The sequence below is a fragment of the Papaver somniferum genome, chromosome 1, assembly GCF_003573695.1.
Source record: "Papaver somniferum cultivar HN1 chromosome 1, ASM357369v1, whole genome shotgun sequence".
Classification (NCBI taxonomy): domain Eukaryota; kingdom Viridiplantae; phylum Streptophyta; class Magnoliopsida; order Ranunculales; family Papaveraceae; genus Papaver; species Papaver somniferum.
In genome coordinates this window covers 114,596,918-114,622,378 of record NC_039358.1, presented here as the reverse complement: position 1 = coordinate 114,622,378, position 25,461 = coordinate 114,596,918, and the positions used below count along the sequence as shown (strand labels likewise).

The following is a 25,461-nucleotide window of genomic DNA, read 5'->3' as shown; positions in this document are numbered from 1 at the left end:
GAAATATGCTTTACTCTATCACCCTTGATGTATCCTTCTTTCATTTGTGCTATGCACGCCGAGTTGTCTTCACAAATTGTCGTTGGCACGGTAGTTATGGAAGTCAGACCGCAAGAGCTTCTGATGTGTTCGATTAATGACCGCAACCATACACATTCTCTACTTGTTTCATGGAGAGCAATTATCTCGAAGTGATTCGAGGAAGTAGCTGGGATGCTCTGTTTACAGGAACGTCATGAGATTGCAGTACCGCCAACGGTAAAAACGTACCCTGTCTGAGAGATTCCTTTGTGCGGATCTGATAGATATCCAGCATCCGTATATCTTGTTATCTGTGGATAGTCTAAAGAATCTTTCGAGTAAAATAAACCCATGTCAGTAGTACCACGAAGGTAACGGAAAACCTGTTTTACCCCTGTCCAATGTCTTTTTGTTGGCGCAGAACTATACCTGGCTAATAAATTTACTGCAAAAGAAATATCGGGCCTGGTACATTGAGCTAAATATACTAAAGCCCCAATTGCACTTAAGTATGGTACTTCCGGACCAAGAAGTGCTTCATCCTCCTCTTTAGGACGAAATGGATCTCTTTTGGGATCAAGGGATCTTACAACCATTGGGGTGCTAAGCGGATATGTTTCGTTCATTTTAAAACGTTTCAAGATTTTCTCTGTGTAAGTGGATTGATGAACAAGAATTCCGCTTTCATAATGCTCAAGTTGTAGGCCAAGACAAAATTTTGTTTTACCGAGATCTTTCATCTCGAACTCCTTCTTCAAGCATTCAATTGCTTTGGAGAGTTCACCAGGAGTTCCAATTAAATTGATGTCATCGACATATACAGCTATTCACCAGGGATCTTACAACCATTGGGGTGCTAAGCGGATATGTTTCGTTCATTTTAAAACGTTTCAAGATTTTCTCTGTGTAAGTGGATTGATGAACAAGAATTCCGCTTTCATAATGCTCAAGTTGTAGGCCAAGACAAAATTTTGTTTTACCGAGATCTTTCATCTCGAACTCCTTCTTCAAGCATTCAATTGCTTTGGAGAGTTCACCAGGAGTTCCAATTAAATTGATGTCATCGACATATACAGCTATTATTGCAATTCCAGATTCTGTCTTTTTAATAAATACACATGAGCAAATAGGATTGTTTACATATCCCTCTTTTATTAGGTATTCACTGAGGCGATTATACCACATTCGCCCGGATTGTTTCAATCCATATAGAGCTCTATTTAATTTTAGTGAATACATATGACGTGGTTTCCCTTCAGGTAATTTGAATCCTTCCGGAAGTTTCATATAAATATTTGTATCTAGCTTGCCATATAGATACGCAGTGACCACGTCCATTAGATGCATGTAAAACCTTCCATAGACTGCCAGACTAATTAAATATCGAAAGGTAATTGCATCCATAACAGGGGAGTATGTCTCTTCATAGTCAATCCCGGGTTTTTGTAGGAAACCCTTTGCCACTAGTCGTGCTTTATAGCGAACGACTTCATTTCTCTCATTACGCTTTCTTACAAACACCCATTTGTAATCTACAGGATTCACATTTTCTGGTGTTTGTATTGGGCGCCCAAAAACGTTGCGTTTAGAGAGAGATTCCAATTCATCTTGGATTGGCACTTTCCATTTAGGTCAGTCGTCTCTTTGTCGACATTCTTCTATAGAGTGTGGTTCAATATCATCATTATCTGTGGCGATTTCAGTAGCTACTGAGAATGAAAATATATCGTCGACAATTATTGTATTACGATCCCACACTTCTCTGTCGCATGCATAATTTATGGAAATTTCCTCATTCACAGGTACCTGTGTCTCAGCGGAGACTTTATTCTCTTCAGGAGGTTCATTAGAGAAAGTGGATCGTTCTTTGATTGTCTCTTCAGGAGCACTATATGTAGCCTCTTCAGGAGCACTACCTTTGATTGAGACAGATTGGCTCTTCCTCTTTCGAGGGACAGAATCTTTTGAACCAATTGGTCGTCCACGCTTCAGGCGTGGCTTTGATGACTCGTTTGCCGCTGGGCTCCCAGTTTGTCCCGTCGGTACATCAATCCGAGCTGGAGCATTTCTAGCAGTCATATAGGATTTTGTAATTCGACCAGTATCAGTAAATGCATCAGGCATTTGGTTTGCAATATTTTGCAGATGTATAATCTTTTGCACCTCAAGTTCATATTGATTAGTGCAAGGGTCAAGATGAGACAGACTTGGTGTGTACCAAGATATTTCACGCCGTTCTTTTGACGGCTTATCATCTCCCCCTAACGGCGGGAAAAGTGTCTCATCAAAATGACAATCTGCAAATCTGGCTGTAAAGACATCACCTGTTAAAGGCTCTAAATACCTTATAATAGACGGTGAATCAAAACCAACATAAATACCAAGGCGACGTTGTTGACCGAATTTAGTACGTTGTGGTGGTGCAATAGGCACATAAACAGCACAACCAAAGACACGTAAGTGCGAAATATCTGGTTGCTTCACCAAGACAAGTTGTAGAGGGGAGTATTGATGGCTAGCAGTTGGTCGAAGTCGGACTAAAGCCGCTGCGTGCAAAATAACATGTCCCCATGCAGAAACTGGTAATTTAGTCCTCATAAGCATGGGTCGAGCAACCAACTGAAGATGCTTTATAAAAGACTCAGCTAATCCATTCTGAGTGTGCACATGTGCTACATAATGCTCGACATCAATACCAACTGAAAGGCAATAAGCATAAAAAGCTTTAGATGTAAATTCACTAGTGCCATCAAGCCGAATGGACTTAATAAGAAAGTCCGGAAAACGGGCTCGCAACCGAATAATTTGGGCAAGCAGTCTGGAAAATGCAACATTACGTGTTGATAATAAGCAGACATGAGACCATCTAGCATATGCGTCTATCAATACCATAAAGTATTCAAATGGTCCACAGTGTGGGTGGATAGGCCCACAAATGTCACCATGTATCCTCTGTAGGAATGTTGGTGACTCAATAATAACTTTGGTTAAGGATGGTTTTATAACCAGTTTTCCTAGGGAACAAGCAACACAATTCATATCCTTACTTAACAAAAGCTTCTGGTTTTGTAACGGATGTCCATGAGCATTTTGTATTATTCTACTCATCATGGTAGAACCTGGGTGTCCAAGCCGGTCATGCCAAAGCTTGAATAATTCAGGGTCATTAAACTTCTGGTTAATGACAATATGAGATTCGACTATTCGAATTCTCGTAAGATATAACCCAGAAGAGATGGCCTTAAGCCTCTCCACAACGTGCTTCTGGCACGAGGCAGATGAAGTAATATACAGGTACTCCGTATTATGCTCATCCGTTGTTTCAAGGTGGTAACCATTACGCCGAATATCTTTAAAACTCAACAGATTCCTTTGGGATCTGGTAGAATATAAGGAGTCTTCAATAATTAATTTTGTACCTCCTGGTAGAATGATACACGCTCTTCCGGAGCCGTCTATCATATTACTCGAACCCGAAATGGTATTCACATTACCTTTAAACCTCTTCAAGGTTATAAAATATTTATGGGTTCGAAAAATTGTGTTTGTTGTTCCACTGTCAACTAAACAAACATCTCCATCGTCCATTTTGGATAGATTACTTCTGGAATCCATATCCTTCAACACAAATAGACGAGAGAAAATTAAACAACAATACTACCAAAATGTCCACTTATATTACACCAAAAAAATGTGGTATACATCACCAAAAAGAACACACCCAAAATTACAACAAGAGAAAAGAAAAAAAAACATACAGAAAACACAAGGAAATATACTACAGGGCATAAGGAAGAAACAGTTCTACAGCTCATCAAAAGAAAACTGACTAGGCCCGCCACTTTCAAGGTCGACGAGATAATCAGATACATCCAAGTGGGTATCACTGGTACTGGGGGCACTGGCTTCAATTAAATTTGTTTATATGTCTTCGGCAGGTCGCTTCAGGGACGCCTGATAGAGCCTAACAAAATGTTCTGGCGTACGACAGGTACGCTGCCAGTGATCAGTTAAGCCACACCGATAGCAAACACTTTTCTGAGGAGGTTGACTAGAAGAACCCTTTCCCTTTTCTTGCTTTGATTCCTTTGGTTCCGCAATTTTTTGCGGTCGTTGGTACGGCTGGTAACGGACACCCTTTCCTCGTTCATTTTTGTGGCCCCCACGTTGGTTTCCTTTACCATTTCCATGTTTGCCCTTGTTACCATGATTATTTCCTCGTCTAAAATGCGTAGCAGCGTGTGCTTCAGGCACCGCTGTGGAACCAACAGGACGAGCTTCATGGTTTCTTAACAAAAGCTCATTATTCTGCTCTGCAATCAACAAACAGGAAATTAGCTCGGAATATTCTGTAAATTTACGCTCTCGATATTGCTGCTGCAGGAGCACATTCGAGGCATGAAAAGTTGTAAATGTTTTCTCTAACATTTGTTCGTCAGTGACATTTTCCCCGCACAATTTTAATGTGGAGGTAATTTTAAATAGAGCAGAATTATAAGCTTCCACTGATCGAAAATCTTGCAGCCGCAAGTTCAACCAATCATTCCGAGCTTTTGGAAGTATGACCAACTTCAGGTGGTCAAACCGTTTTTTCAGACAGTTCCATAAAGTAAATGGATCCTTAACTGTCAAATATTCCCTTTTTAAATCATCATGGAATGATGGCGAAGGAAAATTAGAGCCGTAGCGCGGTCCTGGTTGGACGCGTTGTTTCCTTCCGTAATAGTATGCCCGAGGCCTTTAGCTTCCAAATGAAGCTCGACATCAAGTGCCCAAGAAATATAATTATTTCCTGAGATGTCAAGACTTGCGAATTCGAGTTTCGTTAGATTTGCCATTTAAGAAAAGTATTCAAAGGAACAACAACTACCTATACTCCCTGTATTTTAGTTGTTGAATAGTAGTAGCTTGGCCGTCGAGCGTCGGGAGCGATTCGTGCTGATAACATTGTGTGACTTATTTAGTTCAAGTCACTAGTCCAAGCATTAGGGTACTAGTAATTCAGTACGACAGCTTCCGTGTTGAGATGGGCTAACTAATTAATTAATGCTTATGCTAAACAAAGTTATTATTAACATTAACTAAAGAAATAGAAAGAAGTATGAGTGGAGAATGTGGGAATTCAGTTCCCTTGTATTTCTTGTAATAATAACTTCTGGTAAAGTTCACTTCTTACAATCAACAATATGCGGCTATTTATAACCGAAGGGAAAGTATCAACTATGTACATGGTGAGACCAAGTGTCTCTTTGACATGGCAACACATAATTAATGTTTATCTTAAAGATAAACATGTTGATGTTAATTTTTGGAAGGTCGGTCGGTGGATTAGCCACCAGATTATTCTTCACGTGACACTGCCCGAACTTGTGACGACTTTGCTATTCAGTCACAGTTTTATAATAGAAAAGTGTGGCTAAATGTCCAGAGAGATAGTGTTGTGTTTAAGGGTACCGAAGGGCTGTTGGGACACAGAAGGGCCAATCTGCTGCTTATTTCAATAACCAAAATCCACGGACGGTGCTTTTTCATTATTTCATGATATACTTTTTATCAAGGTCGGTCTAGAACCACTGCCACGTTGCCAATCTTTTTAGAGATCCGTTTCAGTGGGCAGGGGCAACAATGTAAAATTGTTTTTATTTATTTATTTATTTTTTAAGTTGAAAGTTGGAAATAGAGAGTAGAGACCAGAAACAGGTGTCTGTGAAAGAATTGAAAGAGAAGAGAAGGAATCCTTTCTCCAACCAACACGTCTCGCTTCCAATGGCTCTAACTTCCACCATCTCTCTCTCCTCGTCTTCATCTTCTTCTTCTTCATTTCTTGCTCAGTTTTCTTCTTCTTCACATAAGAAATTTCTACCCAACTCTGTCAAAATCCGAGCTGTTTCTTCTTCTTCTTCTTCAGATTCTTCTCCGAGACCGAGAGTGGTGGTTACACGAGAACATGGAAAGAACATCAAACTCATTAATGCCCTCGTAATCACTCTCCCTCTCCTAGATTTTTATACTAGATTCTGTAAGAAAACAAAAAAATGTTCTTATTTGTTGTCATTTCTTGCATTTTAAAAGTGTTGTTGGATTTATATTTTACTGTTAAAAATTCTTGCAAATTAATGCATAAATCTGAATTAGCTGTAAGATTTAATCTTTAATTCATGCTCTGTGTATGTTTTTTGAGAAAGTTTTAGTGGATTAGGTAGGTTAAACATATTGTTAGTCTAAAAGGGGTAAATGTGAACTAAAATAGTCTTTTTCTTTTCGTTGTAAACTGTTTCTAGATATATCAGGATTAAATTGCCATGTAAGTGTTTGATGAAACCTAGAATCTAGATAGGTAAATATCTAGTTTATCTAATGAGAAATGCAATCATATAATTTTTTTTACTAATTTTGTATGAATAGTATAACATATGAACAGTATGACCTATAATTCTTATTAATACATGCAATCATATAATTTTTTTTTTACTAATTTTGTATGAATAGTATAACATATGAACAGTATGACCTATAATTCTTATTAATACAGTAGAGCTGTTTTTGAGTCAAGGACTAGTTGCACCATGAGCCCTTAGGATCACAGGTCTACTTGGTAACCTAGAATGATTGCGTATACTAATGAGTAATACAATGTTAAGCTTTGAAAGATTGCATAATACTAATGAGTAATACAATGTTAAGCTTACTAGATATTGGTTTTAGTTTGTAAATTAGAAGCCAATATAATGAGGCTAAAGAGTTGTGAGATTTTAAAGCTTGAAGTTGACAACTTTTCTTACTTTTATAGTTTTTAGGACTGCTGGAATGAAACTTTATTCTCATTTGCATCATGCATATGTACTGTAAAACCAGTCAGACTCCCACATGAAAACATAAGTATGTCTTTAGAGACTTCCAATATTGATAGATTTTTGTAGCTACGGTATGCGAAGCTGATGTTAGATATGTTTTATTAATTTTGCAACTAGTGGTGATTGAAATGTATAACATAGCAAATCCACAAAGTGCATTTCTAGTTTCTCTAGGTCAGACATAAATGTTGCTACTTATGACTTTTACAATCGCAAAAATAAGTAGCACAAAAGCATGGTATGGAGTATATGTTGTTAAGTGGTGTATTACTTCAAATGTCTATATATTAATATGTGCAAAGATACTCCATAAAAAAAGTTATGAATGAGTCAAGATGACATTATATTTTAGATATCATTTCCTTTTGCTCAAATGGTTCGTCATTGATGCATTAATTTTTTGTTATTGTAACAGGCAAAACATGGAATTAACTGCTTTGAGCTACCTCTCATCCAGCATACTCAGGGCCCTGATTTGGATAGGCTTACTACAGTATTACGTGGTAATATACATTATACTTTTTCAAGATGAATGTATATCCTTTACGTTATCTATTTTCTATTAGTGATCCTTAATTATATATGTCACAGTTGACTTGTTAAATCTGCACTCTGTTATTTTTTTGAATTTTACTTGCTTCTGTAGATATACAAAGAACAAAAAGAAGAAAAAAAAAAGAATGCTTACATATTTGCCCGTTTTCATGTTTGCAGGGACTTCATTTGACTGGATTGTTATAACTTCTCCTGAGGCAGGATCAGTATTTCTCAATGCTTGGAAGTAAGCATCAAGAGATTCTTCCACTAGACCTTCTAATAGGTTTCTTCATTTGTGATATGTAATTATGGTTCCTCCTTTTCTCTGTTTATCTATTTAGAAAATCTGATGCGAAACAATTGATATTGCAAATTGTTCAGTACTCTAAGCTTTTCTTTTCTCTGTTTATCTATTTAAGAATATATGCTTACAGAAACCCATCATTCTTTTAGGCCTTCAACCGTACAAAAATCATTATATAGTCATCAATGAATATTCTGTCAGTTTGTATTTGTTGGGAATTTATGTCTGCCATACACCTTTGTTTTTGGGTATGTTATCCCCAAATATAATAGAGCACGAAATGTACTATGCAAAGTATGTTAGCAAGTATATTTTTTGTTAACCTTGTAGTTGTTTTGCATGGCTGTGTATTAGTATGGCTTGGTTATTCTAAATGAGTAATTAGAGCACGAAATGAGAAATATAATAGAGCACGAAATGTACTATACGAAGTAGGTTAGGTATTTTTTTTGTTTAACCTTATAGTTTGTTTTGCATGGCTGTGTATTAGTATGGCTTGGTTATTCTAAATGAGAAATTAAGCCTGCAATTTTGCTACTAGGGCTGCTGGGAGCCCTAAAGCTCAGGTAGGCGTTGTAGGAGCTGGTACAGCAACCGTTTTTAAAGACATGCTACAGTCACCTCAGCAATCTCTGAATATCTCGTTCTCACCATCAAAAGGTTTGCATCTCTTCGGACGCTCCGATATGGTTTGTTCTTTTGGTCAGAAATTTCTGTCTTTTTGAATACATCTGTTATATAGTCTTCTGTTGCTACAGGATGTTTTTCCAGTGACTTCGTTAGCATGTCCCTTATTTCGTGGTATTTTCTAAAACTTGATTGTTTTCTCAGCAACTGGCAAGGTACTAGCGCTGGAGCTTCCAAAACACGGGAGTGGAAGATGCACTGTCCTGTATCCCGCTTCAATGAAGGCAGGAAATGAGATTGGTAGGCCTACAACCCCTCTTATATCAGTTCATCTATTGGATATAATTTTTCGACGTAGGTAATTTGGACAATCAGTGATCAACTAAGTTGTTTTCGTTGGTACGAGGTCACTGGATGCTCTGAGCAGTTACAACTAATGTTTTGCAAACTCCACCATGGCCAATAGCTGTCTTTTTTCGTTTCTTGATACCAAAGAATTCCAGTGGAAATCACTACCCATTGAGAAGTGCCCCTTTAGTGTCAAATTTGCTGTGCATCACCATTACGAACCCTCTGGAGTAGTGGACATCTAGGTCCTCGTGTTATTGGAGCTTGATTTGATTTAATTACTTAATATATCATATTATAGTAACCTCTTTGATTGCTTGAAAATGAGTAAGCACTGTAAAGTATCGTCCTCGTGAAACTAAAATGTAATGCTTGCTTAATGTATGATTGATATGATGCAGAGACGGGGCTGACTGCACGTGGATTTGAGGTCACAAGGCTAAATGCTTACTCGACGGTACAATTTTATCCTGATATTAGATGCATGTTTCTGGACTTCAATGCATGTTAGGTTGCTCAAGTTTCGTCACATTATGTATGCTATATGAGATTCTGCCTATTAGTTTGGTCTAAAGAAAGGTTTAGGTAACTTCTGCCGTTTAGTTCTATCTCCAGATGTGGCTCTCTCCCCATGCTCTTGGTGTTTTCTATCCTTCGTTAACCAAACACAGCTCTTTTTTATCTTGCCTTCCAGTCCAACCTTGTTCTACATTATAACATCTTGAATAGTATAATCAATCCCCACTAATAGAGATTTCTATTTAGCCAAGGACAAAGCTCTACATCGCCCGACTATGGTCTTCGTCAAATATACGGATATCCTGAACCCCTGATCCTTGTCATCATTGTTAATATGGCCATCATCATTATCAAACCTGGGCATCTGCGAATGTCAAAATATTGTTGTTTCCGCATATCACTGGCCCTCATAGTGATGAGTCAACGACTGATCTCATATAAACATGAGTCCATTGTGGAAGTCCATATGTTTCTAAGGTTAACTGCTACAAATTTAAAAAGTCTGTTTGACAGTTTTTCTTCAGTTCCTTTATTTGGGGACAATTAGAATTTATGGATTATTGATGTTCACAACTATGAAATATTCGTGCATACTAAGTGTGCTAATTGCACACCTGCTTCTTTCCGTCCTTAACAGGTTCCAGTCTATGATGTAGACCAAATGGTTTTGGCACAAACACTCTCTGCTCCAGTTGTCGCTGTTGCTTCTCCATCAGCAGTTAGGCAAGTGTTCAATGAGTAACATTTTATCTTCCCACAGTCATCTGTTTTCACTTCCTCAACCCCATTTTGGCTCATGTATGTGTAGTAATTTGCTCGCTCACGAATTCTTAGAAATTGCAATTTCGTTTTCTGTATCCAGGGCTTGGGTCAATCTTATATCAGAAGTAGAGAGTTGGGACAGCGCCGTTGCCTGCATTGGCGAGACAACTGCTTTGGCAGCTAAAAGATTAGGTTTGAAGAATGTATACTACTCAACAAATCCTGGTCTTGATGGGTACTCCTCAATCTGAGCTTTATAATAGAAAAGTCATTAGAAAATCTGGAATTCCATTTAGCAGTTCGTGCTCAACCTCTGTTGCTAATAGTACACAGAGAAAGCTCACACTGTTAGCCATTCAGAGTTGATTGTGGTGTCCAAAGTTACCTTTTCTGACTTACTGTCTTTGTTGTGGTAGGTGGGTTGGTTCCGTCCTAGAAGCTTTGAGTGTGTGTGGCGAAATAAAGAAGGTTTGTATTGTGTGTATCATTTTGGTTATCCTTGTTATTGTGTCGGTCTGTTGTTTGTTTATTGGATATTGGTTGAGATGAGTCAAGCTGTTTCCTCTTCCTCTTTCTCTACTCACTCTTTCCCAGGAATTGGTTTTCTGACGAGGATCAAACAGATGCTGGACTAACCCCAAGGGCTCTAACTTAGCAGCGTGTCTAAACAGGCATCTTGCGGTTTTAGGCAAAAACTCAAGATTGGAAGAAGAGGGAAGGACAACATGTATTATCGACGCTCTTTGTTTCCTAGGAGACTTCGATCTCATCCCAATATGTGATATCATCGCCTAGGATTGGCGATGCGTCCTTGAAGACTGAGGAGGCGGCTTTCGGAGGTGAATAGCCTGTAAATTTGTTGTATATATTATTGTACCCTTTTATGGTTAGGATCTGTATCTCTTACTAGGAGTTCGTTGTTCACAGACGATATATGCTAAAAAATTATAAGGTTGCCACCACATATTTTAAGAAGTATTATACTGGAGTGGACTCTTTTTTTTATTCAGCAGATCTAATCTTGTAATCATTAGTACATCTTGTTATGGTGCATAATCCTGACACTACTCTTAGTTCCATTGTTACCTCTGGTTCTGTAATCAGTATATTTCAGAGCCTGAACTCCATCACATTTAGCATATGTGATTTTTGCTCATCTTTCTTCTGAATATAAGACAAATGTAATACATGATAGGATGCCTTAGTCCGAGATATTCATTTGCTATTGAAAGACAAAAGTGAAAACATTAAGCTTTTAGAAACAAGAGGTCAGTAGTACTGCTAAATTAAATGCCAGGTACTCTAAAACATGTTGATTGCTTGATATTGGTGCCATTAGTAGGAAGGAGTCATCCCATATAGAATGTCCTTCCCACGAGCATCTTCAAAGATATTATCTGTTCCTTTAACTAACCTGTAATTCATTGTAGATATCCGTTGGGTGGCTTGATTCCACTATCACTGATGAAGACCTAAAGCAAACCTATTCTCACTACGGTGAGATCTGTTAAAATGCCTCTTGTCAAAGGATGTGGAGTCATACAGTTTGCTAACAGGTAATAAACTGACTATTTTTTTGCTTCTGTATAGATATGTATTAAGAGAAGGTCGTCCTTTAAATTTATCTTTTAAATCCATACATGGCTGTTCTAACTAAACAACTTGTTTACAGAAACATGCTGAGGAAGCATGGGAAAGTTGAATGGGACAACCGTTGGCAAAAACAGACTGTTAAGTCTTTCTTGGGGTCGCAATCCCTCGAACAAGCAGGTATACATATCAAAAGGGATATGTTTAAGTGGTTTTTTTCTTAGTTATCCCACGATTTTTGGCCAGTCAGCCAAACAATTAAATTATTAGTTTGTTTTTTCTTAAGAATGATCTACTTTATGTCCTGAATATTTGTTTTATGTTGATGTGAGCAATATCCCAGCAGCAACGGTTACACTTGCAGTATACTTTGGAGGACAATTATGTCATGTGTGACTATGTATATGGTGCAGCTCAGGACCCAAGCATGTACGTTGCTGCTGCTGACGCAGCGTAGAGTATATACGAGTTATTTGTGATTGCATAAGGTGGTTGTCATTTCTCTGTTCATGTGAGGCCTTCCATGAAAGATCTGGATTCTTGGTCATGATTGATGGAAGCATTTCTACTGCTTGCACTAGGTACTAAGAGGTTAACCCATTTTATCATTTAATATCCATCAGTGAAAATGATCAAGTTACATTTAAATGGTGGATATGGGGTTGGATGGGGCTTCCTCCGGGCAATTGTTATGGTTCCCATGATAGCAATTTTATAAATCTGTGATATGCTAAACAAACTGCAAGAGCCCTAGATGAGGACGCGTCATATGGATGTGCTATACCGCTGATGTCGGTTGGGTCCTAGTAAAAGTTGGTTTCTTATTCTTTACTCCTTACCATGATGTGTTGATGGCTGCTAACGGGGTTACCAGTTTAGGTATCAAATCACTCTGTAAACTGATACCCCAATTAGCATGATGTGTTGCATTGTTTATCTCTTTTTTTTTTTTACTATTTTGTTTTTCTTTTTTACTATTTTACGTCCATGGTTTGATGTCTCACTGCTTATGTCTCCGGACAAAAACAAGTCTCCATGAGTTGGATTTGAATGAAAACGCTGCTCTTTAATTACTTAAATAAAGCTGCAAGGATTACCAATGGAAAAACTACTGTTTAATATTGTTAAGAGCTGACCTTTGGGATTCTCCAAAAGGTGAAAAATCAAATAAAGAGAAGGATTGATATAAGAATCAGTTGGTGTTACTTGTTACTGTTAGGTCACGATAGTGCATCATTAGCATTAGATGGTCCCCTACCATTGCTTTCTAAATTGAGAAACATACAATCACCGCTCTTTTTTACTTGTTGGACCAATAGAAGGCATATTTCTGTACGGTTCTTACTGGTTTTGATTGGATACATGTACTTTTTTGGAGAATTTTAATCTAATCTTCCCTGTAAAGTAATAATAGGCTTCTCATAAAGGAGATTTTTCACAAGCAAAGATTACTAATTCCAACCATAATTAAACTTACATCAAAGTACCAGTTGTTAGATGAGGTGGTCTTCTTTATTTTACTTTTCTGAAAAGGGCAGTTACCTGCTGGTTTGTTAAAGAAAATAATGCTCTTCCAGCTTGAGATTTCGCACTTTTGCCAAGATTAACCAACCGGTTTGACTCTTTGACATACATTGATATTAGCTTTTAAATAAACATGACGTAAGTGCGTCCGTCATCAACCAACCAGTTCACCCGCACCCGAGGGGTGGGTATTGGTCTAAATGTACTTGATTTTTTTTTTTATTTTTTTTTTGAAGCATATGTACTTGATTCTTAAACTTCACATTTTTTTTAGCAACTTTCTATTACACTAGGGAGCTGGTTCATTTCTTTTGTCTATCATAGTAAAAACGGAAGATTTTAACATCTTCAGGAAGATCATGAGAAAAAAAATAATTCTTTTTTTTTTGTATAGAAAAAGACGTAACCCTCATATTACATATAGAAATGAACCATAACGTTCATAGTTTGAGTTTCGATAAACCATTACATCTTGAATCCAATTCTGTAAATTTATATAATTTAAAATCGCCCATAAAGCTTTTATGACCATATATGTTTAATAACATACTTGTTACAAAACACTGCTAACTTAGCTGGCCATATTATGTTTAATCTCATAACTAAAGCAAAGGATTGAACTAGAAAATTGATATCAAATTTCGTGTTGTTGCGGAAATCTGTGTTAACTGTGTATTTTTGTTCTCTTACCTTTGCGTACTTTTCTATAAGCAACAATAGAGTAGGTTCCGAATCGCTTCTAAAACTGATGGTGTGTCCACTCCATTCTGTGACCCATTTGAAAGCTGCTTCTGATCCTTCCTTTTCTAATTGATCTCTGGTTGTTGCTGTAGAGTGTATCCCTCTTGCTTCTATGATAAACCCTGTTGATAATGGTTATGAGCTCATAATCAATTATCCGGTTGATAATATTGTAGGGCCTACGACCCATAGATGTGCGACCCAACTAGATACCTAGGGTTTACCTTTCTCTGTATGTAAAAAACATTATACCTATGTAATATCTAATGCCTCTTTTATCAATAAGAAGTTCCTCTATTTTCCTGCCTCTAGATTTTACCTATTTGAAACTCTAAAAGATAACCTATTATATGAGTGTTTTTAATTGATTATTAAAAACCATTATAATCATAAATAGAAAAAATTTATTTTTAAAATCTATTATAATCAATTATTTTTTTAATAAAATTGATTTGGGTTTTTCTTCTTATTTTCTCTAAACTACCAATACAGAAAAAAAAACAATAACGGATTATCATAGGTCCTCATTCTTTCATCTCCTCTTGAGAGCGCTTTTCTAAGATAATTCCATTATTTAAAAATGGTGTTTGTCAAAGTTTATGACAGATATCAAAATCATTTATCTAAATTCTACTAACAAACAAACAAGGCTATTATTTTAGTTCTAGCTATCCACTATGAAAAGAAACGTTTGTCTAAATGCGAATAAAACAAGAACTACTAAACTTAAATAAAGTAGTACATAATCTGATTCTATTTTGAGATTTTCAAGTCAGATTATTTTCTTTATTTGCATCTTCAGAGAGATTCAAAACTAAACTTTTGCAATAACATCGAATGGAACAGTTCTTCAACCCCTATCTGTGGATTAACTTGAGAAACTCACTACATTTAGCTTCTGTATCAAAGGGGCAGGAATCCGTGCTTGGTCCTGCGTTGACAAATCTTGATGTTCCTGAAGAGTCATAAATAATAGAGGCGAAACCCATACTGTAGTCAGTTTCTTTGAAAGAAACATCAAATTTATTTGCATCTTCAGAGAGCTTCAAAACTAGACTTTTGCAATAACTTCGAACGGAATAGCTCTTCAACCCCTATCTGTGCATTAACTTGGGAGACTCACTACAATCTTTAGCTTTTGCATCAAGGGGGCGGGAAGCCCAGCTTGGTCCTGCATTGAAAAATCTTGTTGTTCATGAAGAGTCATAAATAATAGAGGCAAAACCCATACTGTAGTCAACTTCTTTGAAAGAAGCATCAAATCTAACTTTCCATTAATAATTTCGAACACAGTTGTCTTGAACATAATGATGTTTACTAGAAGAATCTTAAGTGGTATTCATGTGAAGGTCTTTCAGATAGGTCGAATTTAAGATTCAAGTCTATTTTTGTTAACAGACTTGTTTGTTTAGGCATAACATTGTCAAATATGACCTCATCTCTGTAAGTCCAAATAGTCCAAAGAATAATAGCTATTTTATTTAAGTATGGTTTCATAACAACAGATAACAACATCCAATTACATAACCAACTTTTTTATGTAATTGTTATAATTATTATTCACAATATTAATTAAAGAAGAAGCAACCATATGGTTTTAACGAATTCACATTTAAGAATATCTTTATTATAAAGTATGCAGAAAGGATAAGCCTCTTTACTAAATTGAGAAGTTTTCCTCATTAAAGGAAGAGCACCATAAACTATTTTTCAGCAAAGATTTAAATCTTTGGAATGTTAAAAATCTTCCAAATCCGATTCCAGAACTTTTCAGATCCAACATTTTTTTAATAAAAAATTTCCAGAATTTTTATTTGTATTTTTTATCTTAAACATACACTCATGTACTAGTTTGTACAACAGAACCCCGCCACAAAGTCAATATTATTAAAGGTACAAAAAAAAATCATGTAAGACAAAAAGTCAAGCATTAAATTAGTATACACAGTGAGTCGTGAATCAAAGGATAATTTGTTTAAATATTGTTTAGCCTATTTTTTCTGAAAAATATTAGAAAGTTGAACAACGAAGGCTAGTCCGGTTGTTTAGGATCCCGACTCAAATTTGAGATTCGTGGATCGAGTTTCCACTCTATAATTTGGAGATTTCGTAGAACCTACTTAAAATCACTAGGGTACCCAAATACACCACGCTTTTTCGTTTCAACCTATAAGTCTGATACCAAGTGTGATCGTCTATGGACAAAGTCGAGACAATTTAACAACAAGGTATTCACTTGAAAATAGTTACGATACAAGACTGATTGACTATAGGGTCAATCTTAAGTTATTAGGATTACGTGCAAGTGTTACTTACTTTATGTTAGAGCATAGCTCGGTTGAATTCACCAAGTGTTGGTATGTCAAGTTTGGTTGTCATATTTTAGTATTAAAACTCATCTAAAGTCGCTTGATTAAATACTAGAGTCAACTTCGTTTAGGTTAGAATAAAAAGTCTAGGAATGTTGAGACATACAGGTATTACTCCGAAGACCTGAAAAATGTGAAGAAGTAACGAACTACAACGACGACATCATCCTTCCACTTGAGGTTAGTAATATTGACTTGAACTGTTTCATTCCTAACGTATCGCTCAGGTCGTGCTATATTGAAAACATAACTGCGAAGTTGTATATACTGTACACAGTGTATAATACTCTAGTGATGTGACATGATCATAATAGTATGGAATTAGACTACGAAGTATAAATCTTATCTTTTGAACTTCGTAGATATGACATCAACATAATCTTGTATATATTGTTATGATTATGTGAATGGGTTATGGTGAAGATTTCATCATAGGAAACAATGTTTTACATTTGTTTAAAGGAAGTACATTCATGAACTTGTTTTATGAATCGAAAGGGAAATCATGAGGCTTATTGGTCCGGCTATTCATTGCAAATCTTTGGATGACCAATATGTGTGATATGTTATGTATCTTGGTATAACTAATCACAATGCCTGACTTATGATTTGGTATGACTGGTTTTTATTAATTGGTGTAACCGATCCTAAGTAATCACCATGTGATGGTATGATCGATCCTTATTGGTGTTACCGATCCTAGTAATTGGCGTGACTGATCATGAGTATGTGTAACCGATCCTTGTAATTGGTGTAACCGGTCCTGGTAATTGATGTAACTGTTCCTGGTAACTGGTGTGACCGATCACAAGTAATACCATGTGTAGATGGAACCGATCCTTGTAACTGGTGTAACTGATCCTAGTGATTGATGTGACCGATCACAAGTATTTCCATAATTAGGTATAACCAATCCTAGTGATTGGTAGAACCGATTGAACCCATGTATGTGATTTGGTATTTGATCAATTACATAGTAGTCTTGGAAAGCAGGTGAACCAATTCTAAACTTGTTTGGAAGTGTCGTATAACCGATTCTAAGAATGCAAAGTCATGTAATTATGAAATAAGGATTTGCAGTGAAAAGATGTCAACACACTTTGAAAATAAGCAGTAAATCTTATCATTTATTGTTCAAAGATATTCCTTAGTACTCAAGGTGATCCTGTGCCGAAAAAATTAAAAACCTTTTAATTAAGGTTTTTGGTTTTATATGCTTTAATTACCAGCAATTAATGCATATTTTTAGAGAATAAAATTAGTAATGTGCATTTACTAATTGGAGATTTTATATTGAGATATTTCGGAAATATTAGCATTTATTGGAATTATGGAAACCGAATTTTGCCATTCATTACATATCTTGGGAATACTTTCGGTTTTGGAAATTCCTTGGTGTCCAAACATCCTCAGTCTATAAATACCTAAGTTTGCATTTCTAGCAAACTATCCTAAGAGCCGGGCAAACTTCATTTCTTGTTGTTTCTGGTGGAGCCGTCTATTCGAAGAGGAAAGTATCCTAATTAGGTGAAACCTCTTACAACCGCTCGTTTAAAGACTTCTGTGGGATCAAGAAACTCTACGAGTACCGTTGGTGGGAAACTAGATAATTGCAGTGTTATTAGTTTTCGATTGATTTGATTGACTAACAGTTGTTGAAACTTTGATTGCACCTAGTTTATTTATTCTTGAGAATCTTCTCTTCTGATATAAGATTCACTCAAACTAGATCGAAGTATCGACGGGATCTTTAGAACTGTTGTGATGATCCATCGTTAATAGACTCCGTTCTGTGTGTGATTGATCACAAGAGATTCAAGTGGTGTTGTGCAGGTTATTGAAGATTAAAGAAGATTTCTTATTGGTTTTCGTATCTTGTGAATTGTGTGCACAAACCTTGATCGGCTGGGATCCAACCAGAATCGGATTTATTCGATTGATTAGTTGCGTGAGATCGGCATTCTCAATATATCTCTTTGAGATTTATTTTGATTGAGTGTGAATATATACTTGACTATTTCGGTAGTTAAAGTTAGATTCATCTAACCAGACAAAGTATTTTATTAGATTAAACATAAGAGCCTTTGTCAACGACTCATCTATATCTTGCAGCAAAGATTGATTAGAGTGGTTACCAAACAGATTCCTCCTTTGCTTTTTGGAATACGATCCAAAGGACTTGCTATTCACTATCAACTCCGCATTACTTGATAATGATCCTATAGAGTTTGGTTATTACCGAACCTATTACCAAGTAACATACTTCGTTGTTGTATTGTCTCAATCTTGTATCCATAGTCAATCACACAAGTTATCTTGTTGTCGTATTGTCTCGATCTCGTATCCATAGACGATCACATGAAGTTTGAAACGAATTGTCGTATTGTCTCGATTTTTTCCATAGACGATCACTTTCGGTAGATGACTTATATGTTAAAACAAAAAGATTGTGGTGTATTTGGGTACCCTCGTCTTTTCACTTTATTATAATAAAACAATTATAATGCGGAAGTAAAGTAAATGACACAACAAGATTTTGTTAACGATGAAACGGCAAATGCAGAAAACCCCCGGGACTTAGTCCAGTTTTGAATATTCTCTAAATTAAGCTGCTATACAAAGAACAAATCCAACTTCGTATAGTTGAGACCAAATAATCTACCCCTAGTTACTTAGTTCCCTCAATATCCATGCGTCTACGACCGATTGGTCGCACACATGAATCCCAAGATAGAAACCAATATCTAGAGTTGCTTTATCGATATAAAGTCTTAAGCACTTAACTCTTTTTGATCGTCTTTCAAACAGTAAGTAAACAAAGTTTTTTGGTAACTATATTTTAATAAAAATATTCGTTGAGTTTTGACAAAGGCTCTTCCGTTTAAACTAGTAAACTCCTTTGTCGAGTAAGATCAATCCAAATCAGTAACTTAAATCAGATTCACAATGACTATCATATTCAGATATTGAAAAATACCACCAAATGATAGTTGTCGATTCTAAACTACTATATGATCAAATCTATCAAAGATAAATCGGATCCCAGCCGATCAATATGTGCACAAATCATGAGATACGAAAACCAATAAGAAAAATCTTATTGTCTTCAAATCTTCAATTGCCTACTATTGTACCCGCACAACACAAACTTGAATCCAGTTATGATCGATCACACACAGAACGGAGTCTGTTAACAATGGATGATCACAAGTTGTCTTTAGATCTAAAAACAGTTCTAAAGATCTCGTCAATACTTTGATCTAGTTTGAGTGACCCTTATGTCAGAAGAGAAGGTCTCAAGAATAAGCAAACTAGGAAATAAAAGTTTTAACAACCTCAATCAAATCAATAATAGAAAACTAAAATAACAATGCAATTATCTAGTTTCCCACCAACGGTACTCGTAGAGCTTCTTCATCCCACATAAGTCTTTAAATGAGCGGTCGTAAGAGATTTCACCTAATTAGGGTACTTTCCTCTCTGGATAGACGGCTCCACCAGAAACAACATGAATGAAGTTTACCTGGCTCTTAGGATAGTTTACAAGAAATGCAAACTCAATTATTTATAGACCAAGGTTGTTTGGACAACAAGGAAATTCCAAAACCGAAAATATTCTCAAGATATGCAAATAAGTACCTAATTTTGGTTTTCATATTTCCAACTAATATCCAACCTGTAATTCCAAAAACTTAAAAAATACAAATATTAGTTTAGCACTTAACTAATATAACTTTCTAAGAGATATTGATTGATTTCTGGAAAATCAAAAAACATATAATCGAATATCTTAATCTAAAGATCCTCAATATTTCGGTTCGGGATCACCTTGAGTATCAAGGAATATTTTTGAACAATAAAAGATAAGAATTATATTCATGTTCAAATTATGTCGACATCTGTAACTTTCCTATTTATTTAACCCTAATTCCAAACTCACACAAAACTGAAAGTAATAAATGAATGTTGGAAATCGGTTTCGCTCTTGGGATCGGTTATACCATAACTCTTAACATAGGTTAAGATCGTTTCTACCAAGTCTCCAAATATAGGTAGGGATTGGTTCTACCATGACTCCCAACAATAGCTAGGATCGGTTCTACCATGACTCCCAATATAGGTAAGGATCGGTTCTACTAAGACTCCCAACAAAAGCTAGGATCGGTTCTACCATGTATCCCAATATAGGAAAGGATCGGTTCTACCAAGACATTCAACATAAGTTAAGATCAGTTCTAAAGTAATCCCAAACTAGTTAAAGATCGTTTCTACCGTAACTCTCAACATAAGTCAAGATCGGTTCTACCAAAGTTCTTACCTAGGTTTAAATTGGTCATCTAATAAATCTTCATTGAGAACCGTACCAAAACGCTTATTGGTTTCTTTTCGAATATGAAACATATGTACTTCCTTTAAACATATGTAATCAAACATAGTTTCCTAGGATGAAATCACACCTATATCCAATACACAATCAAGTAACAAGTTACACAGATTATGTCGATGTCGCATTTACGAAGTTCAAAAGATAAACGTTATACTTCGTAATCAAATATTCTTCCTTGACACATTGATCATGATAAAATGACCAATTCTAATACTAAAGTATTAAATATAACCTTGCACGTTATGTTTTCAATCTTAAACGACTTGAAAGCAACGATAGGAATGGAAACAAGTCAAGTCAGTATCACTAACCTCAAGTGGAAGGATGTTGTCTTCATTATAGCCAATACGTATTCACGATCTTCAGGTCTTCAGAGTAATACTTGTATGTATCAACGTTCCTAGACTTTCGAGTCTAACCTAAACGAAGTTGACTTTAGTACATTTAATCAAGTGATTCTAATTGAGTTTTGATACTAAAATATGACAACCAAACTTGACATACCAACGCTTGGTAGGTTCAAACGAGCAATGTTATAACACTACTTTAATGTACCAAAAAAAATTTGTATCAAAAAGAAATAAAATTTCAAAGTTTATGTTGAGCAGTTGGACGAGTCTCACAAAAATACAAATATGAATTTCATGAGAATTCACGACCCTCTGCATGTTGGTGCATCTAGGCCGGATCTCATGGGGCATGGCATATGACCAACTCCCCTATAGGAAAATGTATAAGAGACAGGGTTTCTATCGAACGACAGAGACTCTATCCCGGTGTTCGAATTTCGACCGCCAACAGATCTTTCTATTACGCTATATATATGAACGGATTTCACTTATGCCTTCAGAAACTCTAATAAGTGATCCAAGGGGGGAAAACATAAAAGGAGAATAATCAAGCACCACATGAGGGGAATAAACTGGAGTCAGGATTAATATGAAGAGTTGAAAAATATTAAACAACAATCTAACCTGGTGTATTCCCTGAGCTTATATCTAACCACCAATATTGAGATCAATTTACCCAACTAAGAGGTCGGTGGTCTGAGTTCAATATGGTACACGAATATATTTCCGCTGATATCTGAAACCGAGTCCAGAGATGTCTTTGACGACGTTTCTATTTCATAAAGCATAAACACTATAAGACTTAAATTGCTCAAGTAATATATATTAGAACGTTGATGGAATACTATAAATATGTTTTATTTCAAGGATTTCAGTAAGTTTGTTTCTTCTCTAATTCAAATTTTGGATTTAATTTATTTTTTTATTTGTAAATTTTAAATTACCTTAGGAATGTGCAAAATTCAGAGTATGCAAAGCTTAGGATGTACAAAATTCAGATTACAAGGCCCCCCAAGTCACAGAAATATGCATGCCAGTAGAACAAGGTTGTCTGGGTTGAAGAGGTTTCTTTACAGTGCTATCATCAGAAATTCGAAGAGGATAACACATACTTGAACCCTGACTATTCAAATGAGCTCGAAGGAGTATTTGTTTTATGCGTACAATGCCAATGTATATTTTTACCCTGATGCTAGCTCAGTAATAATAAGTGGTTTTCTTGAAGCGTTAGAAGATTTAAAGGTAGCACCAACAAAATATAACGGGGTTTCTGCAATTTAACAGGATTTTACATAGGCATTCATGAATGCTCGAGTAACAAATCAAGCTTGAATAGTTTTTGAGGAATCTTGGAGGTAAAAACCTCACTTTGTTTCCATTATCTATTTATGTTTATTTTATTTTCATACTAGTAGTGTACTAAAATGCCAATGTTATTATTTTTAGTATTGGTGGTATACATATACTTCCGTGTTGGTAAACATGTTCTTCAAAATGCCCGCAATATTTTTCCAGTCATATAGAAGTACCAAACAAATAATTAGGTGCCTAATCAGGTTGACGGTGGTCAGATTCTATCCTGGTTCATAGTATTTATGAGTAGAATAAGCCATAACGTTGTTGACAATCGTATCGTAATTTTGCAGAGAGTTTAAAATGATGGGGCAATGAGGATGCCAGCTAGATAAAGCTAAAAGAGATCTGTGTTACACAATTCTGTTTATGGAAAAGGTGTTTGATGCTTCGGTGAAAGACACCTTATGCAGCTACAATGCAGTAGAGTACAAGCAATTAACCCACTTCCAAGCGGGAAGATTTCTTATGAGGATTTCATAGAGTTGTTAAATAATGATGAACCCGACTTGGTCGAGGAGGTTCGCGATGAATGTCATTACCTTGCTTGGTTCAACAAAATTTACAAGACTAACATTGTTATGTATCCACGCTTTATGTAGGATGCCACTTGATCCTGATTTTCTTCCTTCCCAACCTTCACCACCAAAGCCCGCTTCCTTCATGTATCCCAGTCAAAAAGCTTCATCATCATCTTTTATGCCACTATTTGCTCGGGAGGTGAAGTATAACTTCACAGTGGGTGGCTGTTACAGTTCCAAATACTTATTAATATCTCGATCGGACTTACTATAATTATTACATCTTTCATTGATTCCGATAATTACATTTTGGATTAAATAAATTAACAGTTCTATTTAAATTAAAAAAACTATAACTAAAACTTATTTTATTGATTTTTTTACCTTGTTGCTACTGCACATTCATTGTTTCAGTGTCCGATGTAAGAATCTTATGCTTGTCATACTTGTTGAAAAAAAATTTCCCTGAAAGAGGACTTATTTAAAGATCCTTATTCACAATTTCTGGGTCAACTGATATTTGTTTTGCGTCTAAACATTGATTCTCCATGAACTCATCCATGCCAAACCTAAAATCCATATTACGAAATATTAGAAGAATTTTGAAATGTTTTAATAATATAAAATAATTCGAAATGAAATTATGAGAAGTGTAGAAACAAATTTTTGAGTTTGCCTGGTGCATATGAACCATCCATCCAGAGACTTTGAGACATCCCAAATTGGTTGTTCTGGTAAGCGGATTTTACCCCAGTCATAGGTTCAACTATTTAGTGTTTTCTTTGTAAACGAAAAATCACGGTTACATATTAGTAAGACTAAGCCACCCCTCAGTCCCACAAAGGTTTTAGAGTTGAGGGAGAATCCACTCACACTGTCATACTCACACCATCTAACATTTTGGACGATTTTTTTGTTGTAAAACCTAAACAGTAAGCTAATATTTCAGGAGTATGTTCTACTTGCAACTCTGCGTACTTATGAAAAATGAGTGCACTCGGAAGTACCAAACCTCACTATCTACCAATTTTAATGGTTAAGAATCCGTAGATTTTCAACGACTTATTTTCAAAGTAGTAGATGGCGGTGTTATACATTGCGGAATATGTTCATTTTTGGTAGGTATGTAGAGGTGTGTTAGGGAACATATCCTACCTTCAAGTACATTACCGTTCAAGTTAATCATTTGAGTGAATCCACCCTATTCAGAGTTTGTCCTAAACTGTTTGATTATATATTAGTGTAGCATAATGTCCTAGTTTGATGTGCTTGATGAAAGGGTACAATATAAGGGATGTTCGGTTACAGAAAGGCCAATTTATTGCGAATTTCAATAGCCAAAAGATTAAGAGAACAGTGCTTAAAGATCTCTTAACAAACAATTCAAAAACCGCATCTCAAGATCGTGTTTTTAGTTTCGCAGTAGGACCAACAATTCTTCCCAAAAATGTTTTATACAAAGATGAGTAAGACCTATGAACCCTATTTAATACTTCCTCTGTCCCACTATTAGACGACCTAGTTCAATTTTACACAATTCTTAAGGCAAGAAAGAGAAAAGAGTATTTTTAAGTATTTTTTTACAATTATACCCTTATGAGTAATAACTAGTGAAATTTTGAAATGATTTATCTCTCAAATTACACCACGGATGTTCGCAAACTTCATATCATTGAAAAGCATTTTAAAACACCTACGTAACGAATATAAACATGCATATTTCTTATACTAACAATAATCGATTAAAAGGATAATTTTAGAAATATCTCATTGTTTAGTGATATGGGTCATCTATTATAGGACAAAATCTAAAAGTAAATAGGTCAACTAATAGTGGGCGGAGGGATTTTTTTTCTGGATTATGCTGTTTTGTTCTTACAAGGAGGTTAACTACCCAGTTTGCTTATATTCCTTTGAACTTTTGTAATCCTAATGACTCCGTTGATTATATTGTTCAGGGTGATGACTGATAAAGCTTTCAAAGAAGCTCAAAAGTGTTGTAAACCTACTGTGATTTGGTGATATGATGATTTTTTTTTGATTTGGTGCACAATTGGGGATACCAAATTAAAAATGTCCCCTTAGCCAAAATCCAGCCCCATATAACCGTGAGTATCCCCTAATTTGTGAGAGTATCTCCCAATTATGCCTTCTCATAAAACTTAAACCGCAAGCTAAATATTTCAACAATATGTTTCACTTGCAACTCTACATACCTATTAAAAATGAGTGCATTCTGAAATACAAACCTCACTATCTACCAATTTTACTTTCAATGGTTGAGAATCTGTCGATTTTCAACGGCTGATTTTCAAAGTAGTAGATGGTGGTGTTATACATTTCAGAATATGCTCATTTTTGGTAGGTATGTAGAGCTTTGTTGCGGAATATATCCTAGATTCAAGTAGACATGACAATTTGCTCCACCCAAACCCATCCCGGTGAGCCTATTGGGTAGGGTTTTACCCGCATACACGAGGAACGAGATCGGATACGGGTAATCCCTGAAATTAGTGATGCTGGGATGGGATTTAAGGTCCCCGCTCCGTACCCACCCGTACCTTTCATTTTTAGGATTTAGACTTTTTATTATAAAAAGTACTAGTATAGATTTTATTCAGTATTTCGTTTAACGTTAACAGAGATTTACTAAG

At 35.9% G+C, this 25,461-nt stretch overlaps 1 protein-coding gene across 5 annotated transcripts; it reads left to right on the top strand.

Moving 5' to 3' along the window:
- Positions 1-5,710: 5,710 nt before the first annotated feature.
- On the top strand, positions 5,711-12,641 carry LOC113297302 (uroporphyrinogen-III synthase, chloroplastic-like). 5 transcript variants are annotated; one of them, XR_003333425.1, is made up of 13 exons: positions 5,711-6,000; positions 7,291-7,378; positions 7,590-7,656; positions 8,258-8,376; positions 8,548-8,643; positions 9,093-9,148; positions 9,848-9,933; positions 10,073-10,207; positions 10,389-10,440; positions 10,644-10,811; positions 11,403-11,528; positions 11,645-11,742; positions 11,909-12,641. XR_003333425.1 is itself a non-coding variant. In XM_026545748.1 (10 exons), exons 1-10 carry the CDS (start codon positions 5,788-5,790, stop codon positions 10,752-10,754), a joined length of 1,023 nt encoding a protein of 340 aa, XP_026401533.1. In that variant the 5' UTR covers positions 5,711-5,787; the 3' UTR covers positions 10,755-11,051. The 5 variants fall into 5 exon arrangements, 2 of the variants coding, with proteins under 2 accessions (XP_026401533.1, XP_026401537.1); XR_003333423.1 differs by having other exon boundaries at positions 11,906-12,641; XR_003333422.1 differs by having other exon boundaries at positions 11,645-12,641.
- Positions 12,642-25,461: the final 12,820 nt, after the last annotated feature.

Excerpts from the sequence above, each read along its gene's own strand:
- LOC113297302 (XM_026545748.1), top strand. The coding sequence starts at position 5,788 with ATGGCTCTAACTTCCACCATCTCTCTCTCCTCGTCTTCATCTTCTTCT. Across the intron at positions 10,208-10,388 it reads ACAAATCCTGGTCTTGATGG|GTGGGTTGGTTCCGTCCTAG; the intron begins GTACTCCTCAAT and ends TTGTTGTGGTAG. Across the intron at positions 10,441-10,643 it reads TGTGTGGCGAAATAAAGAAG|GCATCTTGCGGTTTTAGGCA; the intron begins GTTTGTATTGTG and ends GTGTCTAAACAG.